Below are 21,993 nucleotides of genomic sequence, written 5' to 3'. Positions count from 1 at the left end.
GAAAAAGTGTTGGAAAATCGTTCACATCTCATACCTTCTTTTGCTCTTCACCTATACATAAAAATGCACAAGTAGTCAGAGCGACTGTGATTTTTCTCTTGACTTTTTTCTCAGTTGCAAGTCATACTTTACTAGCTTTAGTGTCACGCACTGAAATCTCCACAGTGCAAAAGCCAGAGATTTGTGGAGGCCATTCCATAAGGGTTTGGTGTATTTCAAATGTCACAGCACAGCCATACATTTACTGATGGAAGGACAAGAGGGCCACAGGATACCTATTCCATTTGAGTATGATTTTGCTCGTCTGGCATCAGTGTGCTCAATATGGACCGCTCTTCTACAGCAGCAGTGATCTGCTGCTTGAAGTGTTATTTCTTAATGTTTTCCAAGAAGAAAGGAGGATTATGATCCTTAGGGCAGTTTTCAGTCCATTTTGTAAGTCTATTTTTGATCACTTTACCATTCACATTATTTAGATTATGCCTTTTGCCTCCTTTTTCTAATATCAGATTAGTTTACCTGCTCTGTGACTCCTTTTAGTCCTTCTATTAATTTCTGCTCCTTCTTCTGCTATATCTTCTGTGCAGGTGACATATCAAAAGACAAACAAATTGCTTTGCAGTTGTTTAGTTAGATGTTAGTTTGGGTGTTTAGTGCACAAGCCAAACATGACAGAGAACATACAAGCACCATAACCCACGCTGGGTAGGCTGTAGTACTTTCACGTGATTGCTTTACATTGAAGATCGATGATCAGCATTTGCTTTTTCTCCTCTACTGCAATGTCATTTGCAGGTATTTTCCATCCTTTTAATTACACTCTGACATGTGATGCACCAGAATGCTTCTCTTCTTGGGATCCTTTTCCTGGCAATCATCCAACGTACTAGTAGCACTGCAGTCATGGAGAGTTTGACAAGATTTTTGGTAAAGAACCTGTGCATTAAAAAGTTTATCAGCAAATACATGCTAGCTAATTTTTACATAGTCTTGCACCATTTAAATTTTTATCATGGTGATTTTAAAGCTCTCTATCCCAAAAGTTATTTGCTGAAAACATATATTCCATGGTCCTGTAGACTCCAACATTTCTATCGTACCTGAATTTAGCACTGATTTCTCCCCTTACAGTGAATGAATACTGTCATTGTTAACAGCAGGGTACTACCTATCATTTCTAACTTAAGATTATCATTTCTAACCAATTAAGCTCGAGGACAGCTGTTGATTTTCCAAATACTTCTTCTGGTCCTGTGAAAATAGCTGCAGATTTTTATTTTTCTGTATTCTGGGGTGAGCCCCCCCCAGCCTAGTGTGCATAATATCACTTCAAGGTTTTTCTAGTTAGTTATTCTCCAGCTCCATGCAGTGCATGAGCTGGGTTGTTTTGCTCATCTAGACAATGTAGCTGTTTAAAACATGGTTCATGAAAGTTTGAGTAGTCCCTAGTCTAGGTACTCCTTCTTAATGTGTTTTCTTTAACTGTGCCTCCATCATCTGCTGCAAACTTGCTATGCGTTCATCACATATATCTCTCTTAAGTTTGGATATTATCTTACTGCCTCCTGTTTTGTCTTGGCATGTTTGTGCATGATGGGGAGAGGTTCAGTGCAGGAAACTGACCAGTGATCACACCTCTCTTTTGGCTTTGTCACTGTGTCATTGTGTCTGCTGCTAATGACACAGGCATCTGCTTTTCAAATGGGTGACAAGCTCTAACCACCCTAAAAACTTTTCAGCATTCAACTGTCCTCTGCTACTAATTTTATGTGCATTTCTTTCATGGCTGTCCTACTCCAAAAACAGTTCAAATCCTCCACATCATGTACAGTCATGCCACCCATTTTTCAATTGTCCCCAAAGGTGTTCAATCTGTCTGAGATTTTCTTCTCTTCTATATATGTAGAGAGAGGTATGTCTGTTACACAAAGTCTAGTCAGTCTCTCTGGATCCTCAGTAATTGCATTAGTGAGCTTGCCACTGAAGGTGTGTGTTTTGCAGATACACCTGTTCTCTTTGCATGATACCTATTTGAAAACAATCAGCTCTCTGGCTTGCTGGTATGTAGATCACTTCTCTGTCTCACAGCCTGAAAAAATTACAATGTTGTTTTCCTCCTCTTTTTTTTTTTTCCAATTCTTCCCAATGTTTCAAATTTCAAAGTCCATAGGCAACACATTTACCACGCACAAGTCATAGGAGTTAGTTTCTTCTTCTGACAGCCTTAAACACCTTAATTTAATTGTATCAAGACACACATAAGAGAGGACAAATTAACTGTCAACAATAAGGTTTTTTTACCAATACTCTGCTTTAGGAGCTCAGCTGTCTCTGCCTCTCTCACACCAACACACGTGCACACATTCACACAGGAGAAGGGACTAAATGGATCATCGTTGAGACACTTCTATGTCTCAAACAGAGAGTGCAGCAGCTACCTAAGATTGCACCTATGTACTACAACTGGAACGGGTTTTGCACTTTAACAACCTCAAACATTTCAATTTTCTGAAGCTGAGATCCATCTTTCCTGTCATAAGCATTTTAGAAGCCCAATCAGACAGCTTTGCATGTGATTTGCCTTGTGACTATCCTATATTGTATTTTTTTAACAAAAGAAAACAAATAAATATACATTTTTGCATTACTAAAACTAGACCTTGGGAAATAAAATAACTGCTCATAAATATTCACAGTATTCTCTGATAAAAAGGAAGTCATAATGTAACTTTCAGATCCACACAGAAGCAGCAATAGTAACCTTAATCCACATCTAAGTAGTAGCTTTGATACATGACTTTGAAGTTGGCCCTTCTTTGAGGTGGAGGTTGCACCAGATAACCTTCAGAGGCGCTTTCCTGATGGAATTTTTCTACAGGCCTATGGTAGTAGGGAGGAGGAGCCACATCTTTGATGAAAACTTTTCACATAGGCTTTTCAAACATCCTTGCCTGTTATCGTTTATCTTTGATGTGATACTTGTAGGGGAAAGATCACATAACTGTATTTAGACCCTAAGCCAAATACCCTGACTTATTACTAGTAAGCAACATATTAACAAATCAATATCTAAAAGAAGAAAAATGCATTGCTATTTGGTGTAAATAAAAGGAACCACATCATCTGCAATGATCCTCCACTGCAGCTGATTTTCCTTTTTTGGTTGTGGGTGAAGAAATAAGGGAACACCCCCCAAGAAACATCTTATATCTAACGGCAGTGCTTTGGCAGCAAGAGTCTGCTTTTATTAACCGCAGGGTTGTTCAGTGTTGTGCCTTAGGAATGGAGTCACTGGCAGAAGAATATCCTTATGTTTCAAGCCCTCTGGGCAATTCTGCAGGTAGGGGCAACTTAAGACCTGCCTAAGGCTGGGCCTTAATGAAACACCATTTGGAAGGCAAACAGAAGACAAAGTAGCCTTATAGATTAAAAACTCATCAAGGATTTCAGGCAATGCGGATTCAAAAGCCTGGTGCAGGCAGAGAAGTGGTTTGCACCTGACCTTTTCAAATCCCAAAGAGTCTCCTGGCTATGGAGACACATTTGCTTTTCTTGCTTATTCTGAAATTCCTTTTCACCAAAACTGGTGTAGTAATAGGCTGTTCGTATTTGCCATGTATGAAAAGAGCATGATAAAAACTATTGCAAAGAGCATAGGAAGAGTGCATTCAAAGTATGCATTTTAGAAAGAACAAATTTATATCCAGAACTCTAAAAATTCACCTATAAAGTCAAGCCACAAGCATTTAAAGTAAAGAAGCTTTTAAGCCACAAAGAACTGATTCCATGTGCATCCCTTGTTCGGCAAGTGTCTGTTATTAAAACAACACCTAAAATACCAAAAGAGTAGTTCCCAAACTAGGATATTCCATCAGGAAATATTTCAGTGAGAGATGCAAATTGACTGCTGCCAGGCTGTTCTGCTTCAATCATTATTCCGCAGGAATATTTATCTTCCTTTAAGTTTAATGTAAATTTAAGCCCCGAACTGATCACTGATTTGCAGCGTACTGGCCAATACCCAGAGAGCCTGAAGTAATGTTGGCTTTAAGACTCCAAACCGAGAGCCCCCTTCCTGCTGCTGGCTGGCAGTGGAAACAGCCCTGGGATCTGCAGGTCTTGCGCAACCCTGGAGTTTCTTGTTCATCATGGACAAATCAATTGGTATGCCCAGGGTGACTCAGAACCAAGACCAAATAAAACATTAAGGTGGCAATCTCTTTTTTTAGCAACTGTCACTCACTGCTGCATTTGTCTGAGGCAGTGGCAGCTTCGTGGCGTGTGTCGCAAATGTTCGTGTTGGTGAAGACGTCCCAGCTGGGCTGAGATGCCTGACAGTAAAGAAGCCAAACACAGCCACTGTGGTGTGGAGCCAGGAACAAAACTGCTGGTGAACGTGAACCGCGGCTTTCAAACAGCCGACTACAGCTCCAACACCCCTTATCAAGGCGATTGTCTCAGAACTTCTATCGTCTACGTCTTCAGGTGTGGTCATAAACCCTGTCAGATTACACTTAAGGTTAGTTACTAATTATACAATTGTAAACCTTATGTCTTTTGAAACGTGTTTTGAAACACACCAGCAGAGCCCCCGGTTCCCTGGCGGGCTTTGCACAGCCCCCTGGGTGCCCACTCTGCCCCCCATGCACACGCCGAGCGGGGCCGTGGGACCTGGTCTCCACGGCCTCGCAGGGCCAGCAAGATGCTGCTGTCTCCGAGCTGTATCGTCACCAAAGCCGGTGTCCGACCCCGACCCCCAGGTCCTCCGAGGCAGCGCCCAGAACCGGCGGCGAGGGGCGCCTCGCCTGAGGGGGCACCGGCAGCTTCGCCGCGGCGGGGGGGCACGGCTTCACGGGGACCGGCGGCTTTGAGGTGGGGCCGGGAGCCCCAGCGAGGCTTTGGGAAGGGCTCCGTGGCGGTGGACGAGTGCCTGAGACGCTCCGCACCGCCAGGCCAGGGCCGGGCTCTCTGGGACGGCGGCGGGGCCGGGGCCGGCCCTCCAGCCCAGAGGCGGGCTTTGCCGGCGGGGCGGGGGCCGCTCGCACGGCGCCCCGGTTCGCGCAGCCCCTCGGCAGCAGGACCGGGCGCCCACGGAAGGCGGAAATCCCCGGCGGGCGGGGGCGGGAAAGGGGAATGGCCTAAAGCGGGCTGCCCTCGGCTCGGCAGCCAGCTGCCTCCCGCGCCGCTGCGATGGAGCCCCGAGGGTGAGTGGCGGCCCTGGGAAGGGGGTGGGGGGAACGCTGCCGCCCCGCCGCGTATCGCTGGGGCACGAGGGGCACAGGCCGGCTGTTTGCCGGGCTACTAGCTCGGGGGCGCAGATAGACACCCCCCTCCCCCCCGTTAAAAAAACCCTGAGTTTCATTGCAACGCAGCGGGCGGGAAAAGTTCTGACGGGGGGGGGGCTTCTTAAATAGAGACAGGGGCGAGTCGGTGCACGGGATCCCCTCCCGACCCCCGGACAACGGGTTGCGGCGTTCAACGTGCCCGGTGGCTACTGCCTGCCGGCATGGGGCAGCCAGCTCGCCCCGGGGGCCGTAGCCGCCGGGGAGGTGGGTTTTGCAAAGCCGCCTCCGGGGCCGGGTTGACCCCGGCATAGCGGGTCAGTTCAGGCAGAGCCCCCCCGCGCCCCCCGTCCGTCCGTCTGTAGTTTGTGATCCACCCTAGCGAAGACTGCAGGCAGTTAATTAGCATTTTCAGGAGCCTCTTGGTCCGAACTGGGAATGATAGGAGAAAGCAAGCAGGCCCACTGGTTTTTATTGCCCAGATTGTCTGTGCAGCTTTTCTTAACGCCAACCTGTTCAGGGCACCTGCTGATGCGAGAGGAGTGGCATCGCTGCAAGGCTGGGGGATAAAGCAAATCTTAGCAGTGGAGCAAAAGCCCCAAAGTTGTTATTGCAAGCATCGGGGTATCTTTTGTCTGGCTAGTTTGTGGCAGAACAGCAACATCCCATGGCTCTAAAATAACTAGTCCATGAAAAAATTGAGATTCTGGTAGGAAGAATAATCTCACCAAGCAAGAATGTACAAAAGAGGAAGTGCAACTTTCTCCCGTTTCACATGACGTTTTAAACAATGTATAGAAGGGGAAGGTGTGGGAAAGAATTGAAAAAGAAAAAAAAATATTTTCAGTGTAAAATATTTTTTAAAGAATAAATAAAGGAGAGAGAGAACCTGAGAAATTAATGCAGCAACACCTGCGCTTAGTGGAGCTTACAGCCAGTGGTGGACACAGGAGCTGAGCATACATATGGGGCAAAAAGGAGGTTTCTCTGCAGGCAAGATTGCTTCTCCCTTTTTCCAATGGGAGCTTGGCATTAGAGCTATTCCAGGGGAACGTGGTGGGTTGACACTGCCCCCTGCTACCACAGCTGCAATCTCCTCCAAGTAAGAGGATGAGCATCTCTAGATCTGTCCAACCTTGACTGTGACATCATTTATTAAAATAAGAAGTCAAGACCGGATTTGTATATGTGCATTAGGGAATCGGTTCTGGCTGACTATCTAAATGTTTGTTGACGTTGGCAAATGCCTACCATGGGAAATTCCCTAAAGAGTCCCGTACAGTAGATCAGTCAATTTTTGTTCTCCATTTAATTCAAATGACTTGCTCTATCCATAGTTTCTAACTTGGGTGGGGAACAATGAAACAAACACAGCCATGGGATTAAGAACTACGTTAAGGTGAGCTCGTCATGACAGACTTCTACAAGCCTGGCACAAAAGTGATGGCTCCTGCACAGTATAAAAATACAACAGAAATACAAGACCATGTGCAAAAGCCACCAGAAGTCACTGTCAGAGACAGAACAGAGCAGAGCTGCCTCCCTGGAGTGTTTAGATACACTTACTTGGGAGACTTACTTTAGGGCTGATTGCAAATTCACTAAAATAAGTATTAAAGTATTAATGTTCCACACTGGGCATCCACTTAAACTTTTTTTTCAAAAGTCATCTATGATTCTATGTCAAAAGACACAGAAAAAGAAAATTGTTTTCTTCATATAAAAGTAATACGATTCAGACTGACCCTTTCCTAAACTTTCCCCATCTTATTCTCTGGAGATGGGGCTTCAAGTGGAGGTAGATTTTGTGTCAGGAAGGTCCTCTGCTTTCTCCGTGGGAAGCCAAGTATGTTTGGGAAGATCATAATTTTCTTGGGGCCAGGTGAGAATTAGAGATCCTCCTCCACAGCAGAGGAGACTGAAGTTGTGCCCAGGCAGCTGGTAGGAGAAAACCTGGGCAGAAGCGATGATGTGCCTGGGAGGTGGCAGATGAATCCTGTTGCTTGACTGGACAAAGGGGCAGGAGCTGTGGGGAAAGGGCAGGAAGCCTGGAAGAGAGAGGGAATATTGTAAAGCACAGATGATGGGGAAAAGTGAGGTGAGAAATGCCTGCTGGGGGAGTGAGCTTAGGTTAGGGCTTGGAAGGTAGACAGTCAGGCAGGTCAGCGTTGGTTTGGAGGGAAGGCAGCGAGCAGCCTGAGTGGGAGACCTGGAGCTCATTCCTGGGTGAACGTGGGCTAGCGGGGCAGCTCTCCCCATTGCCCCAGTCCTTGGCTCAGTGGTGGACCTTGCTGAGGGTTGACAACAACTGGGGAAGGGAATCAGCTGCATCCAGGTAGCGTGGCCTCACCGTTCTGCTTGCTTGCAGAGGTGAGCTGCAGAAACTGGGGATGAGCTGGTGTTCGTGTCCATCTGCCCATTGGCTCAGCTTTGCAACCTTATTGCACTTGGGGCAATATCAAGGTGTGCACTACAGCCACAGAGCTCCCATTTAAAAATCTTTCCAGTGTATTCTTTCCTTTCCCACAGCGGTCCGGAGGAAGGAGAGCACAATGTATAGCTGGGCATGGTGGTGAAAGGCTATTTTAAAGTAACTCTTAGTGCTGCACATTTATTTTTCTTACAGCCCTATGGGATGAGAGTTAAATCATCTGGATAGGTTAAACTGGGTTTTCCTATAGCATCCTGCAGGTGTAACTCCCTTGGGAAACTCCTGTATAGATTTGCCCCTCCAGAGTAATCAAACACACCGAATTCTTTCCAGAAAAACCTTTGCGCTGGTTCCTGCTATCAGCACATTTCCTGTTTACACATTTTTACTGAGTGCACAAACCGGTGGGCAGCATGGTCAGCTGCTTTTTGTCCTTTAACAAGATAAAACGGTAATTCATTGAGCTTCAGTGAAACAGTAGGGTGCAGGGCTTTGACCTGTTTTAGGCCTGTGCAACCATGCTCCTTCCCAGTGATTCACATAGCCCTTCAGGGCCTATTTGTCCAGTAAATCTATATGGTTCATTTTTCACAAGAAAGACAGGCACAACACCAGCTTCATGCCTTCTGCTCTGATTCCAATATTAGTGTGTTTTACTGCTATTTGTGGCTTGGGCCACCCACCCACAGAGTTACATCGTTTGAACAGAAGTTTTGCAGCTGTAAAAAATGCAAATACCTAATGAGACATTACATAGTAGCAGTACCTAATTTACCTACTTCTGCTGCTATACTAAAACAATCAATATTAGGTTTATTGCTTATTTAAACAACAGAGATGCTAAAGTCAATCATGTAACACTCTTGTTTGCTTTTTATTTTAGCTACGGATTTCTGTTACTGCTCCTTCATAGCCTGAGAGCTGGTAAGTTCAGAATACTTCAGTTAAAAATGAAGATGCCCTCACTTTAATGTGTTTGGCCAAATACACAAAGTAGTTGTAATATGTACAATATAAACATTTTCATGTTTTCAGCAGAACACTTAAGAGTTTGTCAGTAGAAAATATTTCTCTGACATGCATCAGGGAAAGAAGAAAATATCAGTTTCGGTACGAAGAATAGCAAGGGACCTTATGGATGCTTTTGCTCAGATTGCTCTTCTTGCTTCACAGACATCCCTGTGTATTTATCTCTACCAACAAAAGGCCTTAGAAGTAGGGTAGTAATGGCTGTTGATGAGATCTAACATACCTGGATAAAGTCCAAACTCATATTATGACTAGAATTATACATCACTGTATCAAGTACCTAGTATTAGTAAGTCTTTTACTACTATTCCAGAAATACTTTTCAAAACAAAGGTAAGGTTAAAGAACATCACTTGGTGATACTTAAATGTTTTCAGAGTTGTCTCTCCTCTGTTCTTGCTTAATCACTGAGGAGGACCTTAACAAAGTCATCAATGAAAGTCCGCAGCCCCCAGATCAGGACAAACTGTACCAAATCCAGTTTCAATAGGTGCCAGCTGGTCTGTTCCTAAATAATGCCAGTGATGGAGGTGCCCTTGTCTGCCCAGGCAACACTTTCCAGAGCATCACTTTTCCTGCCACTACAAGGGGTTTCCCAAAGTTCGAGCTGCAGCCTTCTTGTCACAGTTCAAGCCCATTACTTGTCGCCTCACCCAGCAGGGGATAAGGGCCTGGAGAACATACAGTCTTCCTCCCTGCAAGTACTGTGTTTGCTTCAGTGGTATTTTTAAGCCAGGGTGCCAAACTCAGATATGTAAATGAGCTACCTCTGAGTCCAGTGCACCAACACAAAGACATGTCCCCCTTTAATACTGCCACCTCCATCCTACCTCACCATGCACTGTTTCCACATTTCCAAACCTCACTCCTATCATCTTCCTTTCCCTAATCCACCCACCTACATAATCCCTTCCCGCAACTGTAATCTCTTCCATCCAACCCCATGCCCAACCCCCTCACCCCCCTGTCAGACATTTACAACATGCACACTCTTTGATCTCAGCAACCAGTTGCACCAGAGAGGTTTCAGCTGCTGGGGTGGAGGAGAGGTGATACATCCCTCTCAGCAGGGAGGCAGCGGTCAAAGCTGCCCTGGTCCTTTTGGAAAAGCTGACTGCACCTTCTGCATCCACTTGTCGGCCACCTCACACCTTCTTATTGCTCACCAGGAGGAAAGGCTGCCTTTCTCATGTCTAGAGGCCAGGAAGAGTGTCCTGAAAGCCAGATACTGTGCCAGCCTACCTCAAGTGGCTGTAAGAGGTTATAAATGCCTAATGAATATGTCACTGGAGGTATCTGGACATTCTCGTTTGTCAGCTGGGTATGTTGAGAGGGTGACACTGATGATAGCAACAGAATGTGATTGCTATGGCATGCCTGCTTTGAGAAACATTGTTTTACTCCCTTTTTTAAATTTTTTGGGGTATCAAAATAATGGTAGCACTCTTTTTCTTATCAGTGTTTTCACTTGTGATTTACCTGGTGTTATTTGGCATTTCTCTTAAATAAAAAAAAAAGTTATTAAAGCATAAGGATTTGAATGTGTCTGCAGTCAGTCCCAGTCAGTGGGCAAAGTGAAACATATCCTTGGGGCTGGGAACACTTAGACCAGTTGGTCCTCAGAGAAAGAAATTTAAAAAAAGGCTTTATACTGTAAAAGGACCCTTTGGAAAACATACAGACAAGCAGACACACAGAGACTTAGTCACCAGCAGGTCAGGAGGTAGGAATGACTATGAAGTGGGCACACTCACCTGGCTGTTATAAATACAAATGGTGGAATCCACATGTGGTAGAATATACTTGAAAAGAATGACATTTTTTCTCAACTTAACCTCCCTTTTTTTCTCTCTCTCCTTTTATCTTGTAGTTATCGCACTGGAGGAGAAGGTCATTGTCAGTAAGCTTGGAGACAACGCTACACTGAGTTGTATTTATCGAGCAAGAGAATTGTACTTAAAAGATCTACGGGTATATTGGCAAATAGCTGATGATCAAGAAGAGTGTTCAGTGGTACATGCACTGATCTCCGGTCAAGACAATGAAAGTGAACAATGTATTCACTTTAAAAACAGAACTCAATTATTCTGGGATAGATTGGAAAATGGTGATTTTTCACTGCTACTGCTAAACGTCAGCCAGAGTGATAAACATACATACAAATGTGTAGTAATGCAGAAAACTGAATATACCAAAATGGTTCACCAGGCAGAAGTGGTTCTCAGTTTAGCAGGTAAGAACTTGTATCACTTGCACATATTTGCCCGCATTCTCATTCCAGCTTTTCAAATTCATGCCCTGTCAATATTACATTTAAGGACGCCCTTAACTTTGAAACATACATCAGCACTTCGCTGAAATGAAGTCTGCTTAATTTATATGTTACAGATAGGACATCTGAAACGGGAATACCTGTAACAGCTGTTTATCCAGTGTGGGTATTTTGCAACTTGTTTTCCATTAATACAAGGGCTCTTGCACACGCCTGGGTGATAACATCTTAAGAAGTTGCTTTCTTCCTTCAGGTTTGGCTTCAGCTTTCTGCCCTTCCAGTAATTCTCTCATCTCTCGCTTACAGGTGTTTCCCTTTCAAGTCATGAGGGTCATGTGAAACCCAGAACTTTTGCTTCAGAACTCATGTCAAAATTTTGTCTTTTCAATACACTTCAACATGTTGATGACTATTTCTTTTTCTTTTGCTCTCCAGCTAGTTATAGCAAACCAATACTCAGCGGACCAATAAGAAACAGTGACAGCACTGGTGAGGAGGTGACTTTCAGCTGCAGGTCCGGCAATGGATACCCAGAGCCCAATGTTTATTGGATAAATAAAACGGACAACAGCCACCTGCGTCCATCAGAACTAAAGATCACTCCCCACGATGATGGCACTTACAGTGTTTTTAGCACGCTGAAGGTTAAAGCCACTTCTAACATGCAAATAGAGTGCTCCGTAGAAAATAAAATACTGCAGGAAAATCTATCAGCCAACTGTAAGTCCCTTCATGCTACTTCATGTTTTCTAGATAGCAGGAATATCAACCAGTGTTCCTTTGTCTGTAGATACACACTAACGAGGCATACGCATTAATTCAGTAGTTCCAAAAAGTGCTGAGAAGAGCTCAGGTTTTGTTTCAAGCTAGTTATGCTTAGCCATGGACTTTATGTTTACTTCTTCCACACTGAAGTCAACAGCCCATCAAGCATATTATGACAATGGCACTGAGCAGCTCTTGCATCTGAGGCAGTCACTGAGCTTTACCCTTTTGTTCCTCGGGAGCATGATGACTTGGGGAGTCAGGTTATTTTTCAGGGGACACCATAGAGCAGATCCACGATTCCTGAACCCCTACCCAACTGCTTTGCAGCACTGACATTTGCTTTTTGCTCTGCCTAGTTTCAAAGTTCTGTTTTCAGTCTCCAAAACTCAATTTAATACAGTGCACTCTTTAAAGTAGGCCTATAGCAAACAGGTAATATTAGCCCAATAGAACAATACACCTAATAGCACAAGTATAATATGCTATTTACTGCTGATGAGTGATCAATAGTAAAAACAAGTATTTAGCCACTCAACTCTTCACAAAAACAGAAAGCTGTTTAAAAAAAAAATTAAAAAGTTATAGTACCAATAGTGTATTTCATGATTTCCAGACAGCTGTGTAGAGAAGCTAGCTGAAGTGGGAGAGCTCATCTGGAGGTGGCTGTTCAGTTGCATTGCTATTCCTGGTCCTGCCTCCCTCCACACCTTTCTCTCACAGGTTTCTACACCCTGGTGCAAGGAGGTTTGATTGTTTGGATGTAGCTAGATGCTCACAGTTAGTTTACCTAAACACGCCAAGGAATCACATACTCTGGACTTAATGACACTGATCCCACAAACATAGCCAAATGATATAAACTATTTCCAGGAACAAAAATTGTGCACACCAACAAGAGTTGCACAGCAGAAAGTTTAATTTGGGATGACAGCAAGGGTACGCTATCATATAAACAAAGTAACCTTGTCATTAGTTTCCTAATGGCATTCTGTCATATTGTATTCTGGGGGAAAAGACCTTCATCTTACTATCTTTTGCTGGTTTCTAAAAGCATTACCACACTTGAAATAGTAAGAGGTTGATCTGAAACCTTCAGTTTGCAGCAGACAGTGGACATTCATCATTAACTTCAGAGTAACAGGTTTTCACCCACTTTTCTGAATACCATCAGATTTACCTTATAGATTCTCTATAGATTTATTTTCAGCTGAATCTAGATACAAGCTCAAACATACAGTCTCCCAAGGCTGGCAGGGAAGAATAAAGGGGAAAACAGACAGGTGCGTGCAGTATGATGACAGGGAAGAATAAACTGGCATTGTATTATTAGACAGTGTAAGCTGGAGATGTGCCTTGCCAAGAAGGAATACCACCAGAATCACAGTGATATGAATAGCACAAATACTTAGTCCTTCAGAATTTTTTTGTGCATGTAAAATGTGGTCAAATATTTGCCTGGTAAGAAATATGAAAATTTACACCTTATTACATTCTTTTTCTATTTTATTCTAGACACACAGCAGAAGCAAAACAATGGTTCTAGCATTGAAAGTCACAAAAACCTGGAAAAAAATGGACGAGGTGCTCAAGCAGCTGGCATCATTTCTGTTGTCATTCTGATAGGTCTTCTAGCTGTTTTAACCTGTTGGCTGCGGAGGAGGAGATCCTCTAAACTAGTGTCCTACACAGGTAATGAGGCCCTTTATTTACCTGATCAAATGTGAAGAATTTCTTTTCATTTGCCAGAATATTTAATGTCATCCAGCACATTGGTAGAAGGTACAAGCAAGCTGTCTGCATGCAACAGCAGGAAATCATACTGTTATCAAAAACCTGGGGTGTGCTGGGGAGGACATGTTGTGCCCCAGGACATGCTATTCTTTATGGTTTTCTGCTATTGCGTCTGAGTCTCACAGGAGTTAACTGCTGGATGCAATAATAACTCAGACTTTGTGCCTGTTTGGGCCATAGTTTCCCAGCTGTGATCCCTGCAGGCCATTTCTGGACAGATGGAGGGGATACTCCTCCACGGAACAGGACTGGGGTCAGTAGCTTGCTCTACTTAGCACAATCCAACGCAGAAATTAGAGGATAAATCAATCCTGAGAGCTTTAGAGTCACTGGCTGGACAATTAAGGGTTCAAGATCCCCCTGGGATCAAGCAGCTTTCTACAAGTTAGAAATAAAGCATGTCTCACTGTCACTCCATGTTATACAGGCATACCCTCATTTTGCTGTATTTGCCCATGTGTGGGACTTTTCAATGCTTGGCATGACAGAACACAAGGTAGCTCTGAAAGACGTCTTGTGCACCAGACTGAGTCTGCTGATGTGTCTGAGTACTTGTTGTAAGCCACTTAGATGTTAGCTCTTGTATGCCTGCAAAGGAAAGGGAGCAGGGGCAATCACACTTTTCATGGACAAGGACAAACCACATTTTCAATCCATGCCCTCTTCCTCATGGCTAGCAAGCCCAGGTGCTTCAGAAAAGAGCAGGAGAAAGCAGGGTAGTGATCTTGCCCAGCATTTCCAGTAGCTGTGCTAGGAGCCATGTCCTTCTTTCAGAAACAACCCAAGAGTGGTGCCAGGACTCTGTCCCAGAACATGGAGCAGGGCTGTTGCTTCAAGCCCAAAATCTATCCTTGCTGAAATGGTGACCTAGGTTGTAAGCAAATAGAGTATGGTCTGCATTTTGCTGTCCAAAGAGCATTTAACACATTGAATCCTCAACTTGGTGGATGTTACTTAATACTGATCCCATTTGGCTAAAGACTATAGTTATCTATACCTCATGCTTAAAATAGTGCGTTTGTTTCAACAGATGTCCAACCAAATGAAGACAAGGGAGAACTCAACTGTAAGTATTAAATATATATTACCGTATTTGTCTCAAGAGTGACTGAACTTCATAGCTTCAGTGCTCAAGTTCAGCACAAAGCCTTCAGATTAGACTTGGCAGCTGTTACAAACTCAAGCATGTAATGTGGCAGCCCGAATTCTTCTCTCAGCCCTTTCCTTGAGCTCCGTAAGTGTTGCCAAAGGCAGCCTGAGAGTTTTAGTTCTCAGAAGTTCCTTCAACAATTCAGGTCAAAGGACATGACAAATCAACAGGGAACACAGGTGGCTGAAGCCACCCTCCCCTCCTGTTCTACAGCTATGTTGAAGCTCCTGTTGCCATCAAGACAGAGCCAAACTTGGAAAATCTGTTTTAAATGCTGATTTTCAAGTCTGGACAACACTGACCATTTATCACTTCATCATATCACATCAGTACCTGTCATCAAATGGTTGCTCCCTTCCTTTTTAGGCACTACATCCTAGAAGATCTTTAGCTGGGATACAGGAACATCATTTGCTTCATTCATGTCTATGAACCTGAACCTATATACACCCAATTTTTAAAAAAAACCTCTCCTTTCCTAGAAAAAAATATGCAGTTCACGCATATTCATGCCCTTCAACATGTTCACATTTTTTGTAAGCAAGAATGCAATATTTCAGGCCAGCTAGTTTACAGATTCACTTACAATGGGGAAAAATAAAAACAGGGCAAACAAATCCAAGACACATTTGGAAAAACACACTCAGCACAAGGGACTTGCAAGACTACAGAGAGGGTGAAATATCTGCCTATTTTATACCTCATTTGGTAGTTTCTACTGAAGCAAAATGACTGTTGCCTGGGTGTCTCTGCAGAATAGGCAGAAAATACTGTGGTTTCACCAAAACTGTAATAGTTAAAGCATAGTTTATTGTAGCAGATGCTGTGAATGTACCCAATTCATAATATGAAGCAGAAGCAAAATAATTCTTAAATTAAAGAACTTTTTTTGGAACTTCTTTCTTGGTCTTGCAAACTGGGTTAATGGTCAGTTATTTTCCAGACCCATTGTGCAACCCCAGCCTGATCCACAACATTTGTGTTTGATAAACGTCAAAAGGCATTACACTACTTCCTGTAGAGTATAATGCAGAAGGGAGGATGGATTTTCTCCTTAAGATAGAGACATTTTCTCCTTCCATTCCTGTGAGCTGCATTAACATAACACAAGCAGTTCATTTAAGGTCAACTTTTTCTTCTCTGGACTTACTTATACCAAACCCTGTTTGATTAGATCCTTGTACTTAGGTCATAAGTTTAAAAACCTCTGTAACTTAAATAGGAGTAAATATTTATCTTATATTGAAGGCTGCTCTAGCACAATTTGTTCATTAACAACAAAACAAAGACACTTGCTTTCCAGACACCATCTTTTCCTTGGCATGCCTCTACACCATTTGTGGAAGACAAGGTGGGACAGCAGCTTGGGTGGGTCACTGCTATCAGAAATTGTCCCACCTCTGAAGGCTGTTTTCTGCCAACAGAGCCATGTAAGGCACAGAAGGCAGTATCTTTAGAGCATCCCAATTTGAGGGCAACTTGGACCAATACCAGAGAAATGAGAATGATCTAGGGAATGTGATCTCTGATGACAGATTGGTTATGTTTGTTTAGGCTGGAGAAGGCAAGGCTAATTAAGGACACAATAACAACCCTCTTCAGAGGGACCTTAAAGAGGATGGGATAAGTTGTTTATTTTCCTAACCCAGCAGACACAGCACTTAAGGCACAACAGGCTTGAACAAAGGAGATTTAAGGAAAAAATGCCTTTCTAAGGGTAATGGTAGTTGAGCACTGAGGCAGAGAGTTTGTGCAGGCTGTCAAATCTCCATCAGTCCAGGTTTGTGGCTGTTCTGGTTTTTTGTTAATGGAAGAGGAAACCAGTATTGGTCAGAAATGATTTAGAAATAGCTGGTACTACCTTGGGGCAAAAGATGGGCTTTAGCCTAATTCAGTCATTTGATATTTTCAAGCAAGGTGGATATTGTAGACAGGGAGTAAGGCACTGCAGAGGTGCACCCACGGGGACACCCTGCCACAGCATTTTGCTTATCAATACCGATGTAAGTATGTTTCTGCTTTTAGCAGTTTCACTTTATGAAGAAGGTCAGATTGTTTCATAGGGGGTGGGAAACCTGAATACTGCAAACCAAAAAGAGCCTACTCAGACTAGCTTTGCTGTTACAATGAAAAAAGTTTTGGAAACTGCAGGGAAGGCAAATTGCAAAGAATAACAACTTCATCCTAGGTGGGGTTGGTCTCTCCAGACACCCATTACAGTTGGTGGGGCAGGATGCTCCAAGTGAGGAGCAATTCAGAGCTGAAGCAATTCTGAGTTGCTCTCTGGGGGGACCCCTTCACTGCCTGCAGAGAAGCCTCAGGAAGCTGGTTTCCCTTGACCATAGATAGACTTTGCTCATCTTGTTCTCTGAAGTAGTTTAAAATTAACTAAAGGTGATACTGACATCCCTTCAGAAGGGAGGGGAATGTTAGCAGGAGAGCACTTCTTGCATTTGCACAGAGAGAGGCACTTTCAGTCTGTGGCATAAGGGCAGAGGGCCCCCAGTGTCTCAGGTATCCAGGCAGAGGCAGGGCTGCACCCCAGCTGATTCTCTCTCAGCAGCATAAATACATCTTTTCAATAGTTTTTCAGCTTGTTCCACTGGTTACGTAGGAAAAACAACTCTATGACATGATTATTTCTGGGGGATTTTTTTCGATTCTTTTCTAAAAAAGTTGTTTTGTTTTTACAGCACCTGTCTAAAGGGGAAGTCTGCCAACAATTTGGGCAGCTGAAGATGCGTCAGGAGAAGCATCACCCCCTATCTCAGTGGCAGCATTGTTTGTAATACAAGTGACAGATTTCTGCAGAGTGTGCCAAGAGAGATGGCAAAAAAAAGCTTCTCCAACACAAGAGACAGCAAAATCCACTGGATTTCTGTTCCGACTGCTGGCTGCGTCCACACAACGCTTGTGTCATCACACCAGCTAACCACTTTGGACAGTCCTCTGTGATAGTCTGTCAATGTTTTGAGCTCCTGCACTGGGGAAGGCAGTCTGGGACTTAGCTACTACTCTGTGCCAGACCACTGAAAGCTGGTGAGTGCCTGGTCTCTCATCATCACCTTTGAGGACTTAGTAGCAGAAGCAACTGCATTTCAGGAGTGTGGAAAGTTCTTGCTGTGTCTCCTTACCCTGACAGTGACTACTGAATGTGAAGAAAGGCAGCTAAAAAAAAAACCAAAAACTGAAGGACGCTCTGCAAAGTGAGATTTGTGACCCTTTCCACCTTTCTCTCTACAGTACATCCTTGCAATGTCTTCACCAGCAGCATGTTATTGTGTACAGAACTAGGTAGAACACTTTGACCCAGTCCTCCAAAAATGGGAATTGCTCTGACAGGGTTAAGCACTGAATGTGTTAACATAAGGGAATGTGTGTTCTTTAAATGCATTTGATATCAATGTTTTGGTTTTTTACCTAATATTCCACCGAAAAGGGGACTTCCACTTTTGACAGAAGCCGGTGCGTACTGTGTGAAAGAACAGGCTGTGGAAATCTAATTAAAAATAGTGCTCTCTGCTACGTTAATGTAGGGTTACCTGGACTTACCCTTTTCAGGATGGAACAAAAACTGTGGTCAAGCTCTGCTTGATTAAGCTGGTAGCTGATCTTTATTTAAGCACTCCCCTGTGGCTTCCAGGGAGGATTTTAAACTGCAATTTTTAAACTGAACCTCTCCTTGTGTCCCCTCCCTCCACGCAAAAGAGGAGAGGGAAAAAAAAAAAAAAAGAGTGCAGACTATACCACTGTGTTGTCCGTGAATGTCCAGAAAGCCAAGAACTGCAGTTTCCTTGTGCCAGTGCACGTGTCTTGCTGTTTCAACCCCAAGTCAGCCAGGAGAAACTGGTTGAAAATAGCAAAGCAGTAAACTTTGCTGATGGTATGAGGTTTTGAAGGAGGAGGAATCTATACTAGCTCTCTTGCCTAAGCAGGGCAGTTTCCCCATCTTGTCACAGTGGGATGGAGATGATGATTTTAAACTGAGCCCTGGAAACACTTGGCTTCTCCTGCACAGTTGCTAGACTAAAATTCTACCATTTTTGTGAATAAGTCACAGACTTGTTTGTCCTAGCTCTGTGTAGGGGAGGCAATCCAGTGTCAACTGTGAGATAGGACATTGATTTTTTTATATCAACATCAGCTTTCAAATCCCAGCCAAGTGAAAATAAATTTTGTTGTCCTGTTGTCCCATCATGAGGAATCCAGAACCATTTGGAAATAGTACAGTTAGCTTTTGTTGAAGCACTACCCCCCAAGGAGGCTCCGAGTTGTGTAGCTGTGTACCACCACTGTGCCAGTATCTTGTGGGAGGGCTGCACAGGCTCAGCCTTCATGGCATTTAAGAGAAGGGGCAGTTTAGCCTAAATTTCATCAAGTGAGAGCTTACCAATTTGAACAGGATAGAGAAATTGGTTTAAAAAAAAAAAAAGCCAAGCTGCAATTAAATAATTAAGCTCCCATCTCCTGTTTAGGTTGTAACTATGTACAACTGTGGTTTTTTTAAAGACATTTTATCTAGTAACATCAAAAAAAGTATATCGCATATTTGCTAATCTTCAATGTCTGTGAAAAATACTCTGTTTTATTTATTAATTTCACTTTTGTCATCTGTTGCCTTCCAATCTACAATGGTAACATACCCTATCAAGCAGGGCATTTTCAAATAAGATTACTGAGGTACCATAAGTTACTTTAAATGTCAGCCTTTTCTTGTCTTCTCTCGTATACACGTGTTAGATATTGTCTGAGTCCATATCTAGTCTTCAGTGAACCCTAAAGGGAATTTGCTTGAAGAAAGCATGCAAGCTTGCAGACACTGTAAAAGTGTGAACAACATCTGTGCGGATGTGAAGGGTAACCATTTCCTAGTGGTTCAGTAAGAAGTCCTGCAGACATTTCCTTGCTATATATCACATGAAGTTGTTTTGCACAGCCTCTCTAGTACTGCTGTAACTGACAGAAGCCTTTTCTAAAAACAGTTTTCCATGTTCATGTTCTGCCACTGCAAGAAGCTGTAACAGTTTAGAGATGCAAGAAGTGACCTAGCAGTCACTTCGCAGTATGTTATTAAGCTAATTTAGACTGGTTGGATTTTCTTACTTCTGGGCTACTTCACAGTACATAGTGAATACATCTAAATGCAATAGTCTGCTCCTGCAAAACCCATACTTTCAATTGGTTTAAGTTTCCAGCTATTTTTAGAGGCAAGTAAATCCTAAATGGCAGTTTGTTACCATTCAAAGGACTTAAGAATTTTGTAGTAACAGAGTTCTTGTCATCACATACCATGTTTGTATTTTAAATAAAATCCATTCATTCTTCTGGATGTTTGACTAAATCTATCAGCACACAAAGCCAAGTCACTCCAAACCATTGCCCCCAACCAAAGCGGCAGTTTTACTTTCAGCCACAATCCTTAGGACATACAAGCACTCCTTTCCAAAGCCCTCAGATGAGGAGACACCAATGCAACACACAGACTTGACAATCTTTGCTCTATTTTGGCTTTCCCAACAAAATATCTTGCACAAATGCAATGAAAACCATGCGGTAGCCTGAAGGCAGCACTAAGCCTAGGCTGATACATCCTTTTCTCACCCAACTTAACTGCAAAGATACAGAGCAAAGGTGCAACACACCCTCCCATTTCCAGAACTGAAACCAGCTCATTGCACTGTCCCAGGTTAGTGCTGCACTAGGGCACCAGCATCCCTCTGTTTCCCTTTGTTAGATAGCAGCTCACATAAGCTACATCCGAAGCAACTTAAACACATGCACAGGAAAGCACCGCCTGAGGCAGCTTTGTGGGAATACTCTAAGAAAGGGACTTACTTTCACAGAAAAGCGAAAGGCTTTCATTGTGGCATGGCTGGTAAACCACAGATGGAAAGCCCTGAGAGAGAACATGTGATGATACTTAGTAGTCTGAGTCCATCCATCCTGTAGTCAAATTCATTATTTAAATCTTTTCACCTGTGAGAGCCAAAATATCTCTTTTGCTCAAAAATGCATTCCCTTTTTCCACTTCAACAACCCTGACTCCAAACACTTTTTTCAATAGCCCCTTGCGCTGTGTCAATGAAACTTTATTAGTTGCTTTTCCAAATTAGAAGGTGAATCCTTTTCATATTTGTAGCAAATACACACAGAATTTCACATTACCCCATGAGGGTAATCTCTCTAACCTCTCTCTTTTCCAGGACAAGAGAAACTGCTCTAAAGAATAATTGAGTACAGTCCAACTCCACAGGGAGAGGACCCCCCACAGCAGTTAACTAAGCTCTTGGAACTTTTCCTCTCCATGTGTGATGTGGCGTTAGGATCTTCACCACATTCATTGGATGATACAGGATGAAATCATTGCAAACTGGTCCCCATTTGAGGATTATGAAAGGCACCCCACACGTTCCTTGAGGTGATCTCCTCTGCATCTGGCAGCCCAGGGAATTACAGGCCACAGACCAGTAGCCTCTGTCTCCATCTTTCAAGACACACTTACGTGACAACATGCTGATTTGTACAATTACCTTCCAACACAAGAAAAATGCTTCCAACACTTCATAAGTTACCAGCACCGCTAATAAGCGTAAGTAGTATTTTTGAACCAGCGCCCCATGCTGCAAACACAAGTCCTTGGGAACTACTCATGACCTTACCATTAATCACAAACTCAAGTACTTTGTTAGGAAAGAGCATGTCTCCCATTTTAGTCTCCACAGAAAATTGCTGTGTAGAGACTGATGCTCTTATAACCAAGAGAGATTTAGGCTGACTTTCCAACTTGCCCAAAATAGGTCCTAACAATTTAGTATTAAAACACCAATTTGTTTTCCTGTGATTCCAGTAAGTGCTGGTTAGGGCTATTTTATAATTGAAAAACTTGGACACCTATAAGCATAAGCAGTGTATCACACAAGGCTGTAGCTGACTTGGTGCTTGAACTCACATTTCCAGCATGCAGAGACCTTCTTCTCTCCTTTCACTTGCTGGACTGGAAAGTCTACTTCTTTGCAGCATTTACCCCAGTAGACGTCATAAGTCCATAAAAGCAGTTTGCTATTTTTGAATAAGATTGCACATAAACTGCCAGACTACACTTTCGTATCTGTTGCACAAAAATGTCTGTCCTTAAAGAAATTGGAAAGAAGATGACAAAATGTCTTTCAGTTGAGACCGGAAAACTTTTATGAATGTGTCAGTAACAAGCAACACTAATGCAGCCATAATGTGGACAGAGGGTGAGTGCTAACAATTCCTTCTTTATTTC

At 43.2% G+C, this 21,993-nt stretch overlaps 1 protein-coding gene across 1 annotated transcript; it reads left to right on the top strand.

Annotated features, from left to right (window-relative positions):
* The first annotated feature begins 5,119 nt into the window (after window positions 1–5,119).
* ICOSLG (inducible T cell costimulator ligand) lies at window positions 5,120–20,052 on the top strand. The gene is made up of 7 exons (XM_074858483.1): window positions 5,120–5,204; window positions 8,597–8,637; window positions 10,613–10,975; window positions 11,450–11,734; window positions 13,295–13,471; window positions 14,604–14,639; window positions 17,417–20,052. The coding sequence occupies exons 1-7, from the start codon at window positions 5,191–5,193 to the stop codon at window positions 17,425–17,427; spliced, it is 927 nt and encodes a 308-aa protein (XP_074714584.1). The 5' UTR covers window positions 5,120–5,190; the 3' UTR covers window positions 17,428–20,052.
* Window positions 20,053–21,993: the final 1,941 nt, after the last annotated feature.

Source organism: Strix uralensis, chromosome 2, assembly GCF_047716275.1.
Source record: "Strix uralensis isolate ZFMK-TIS-50842 chromosome 2, bStrUra1, whole genome shotgun sequence".
In the NCBI taxonomy this organism is placed as follows: domain Eukaryota; kingdom Metazoa; phylum Chordata; class Aves; order Strigiformes; family Strigidae; genus Strix; species Strix uralensis.
The sequence above is the reverse complement of the archived record's forward strand: the minus strand, read 5'-3'. Positions and strand labels throughout refer to the sequence as shown.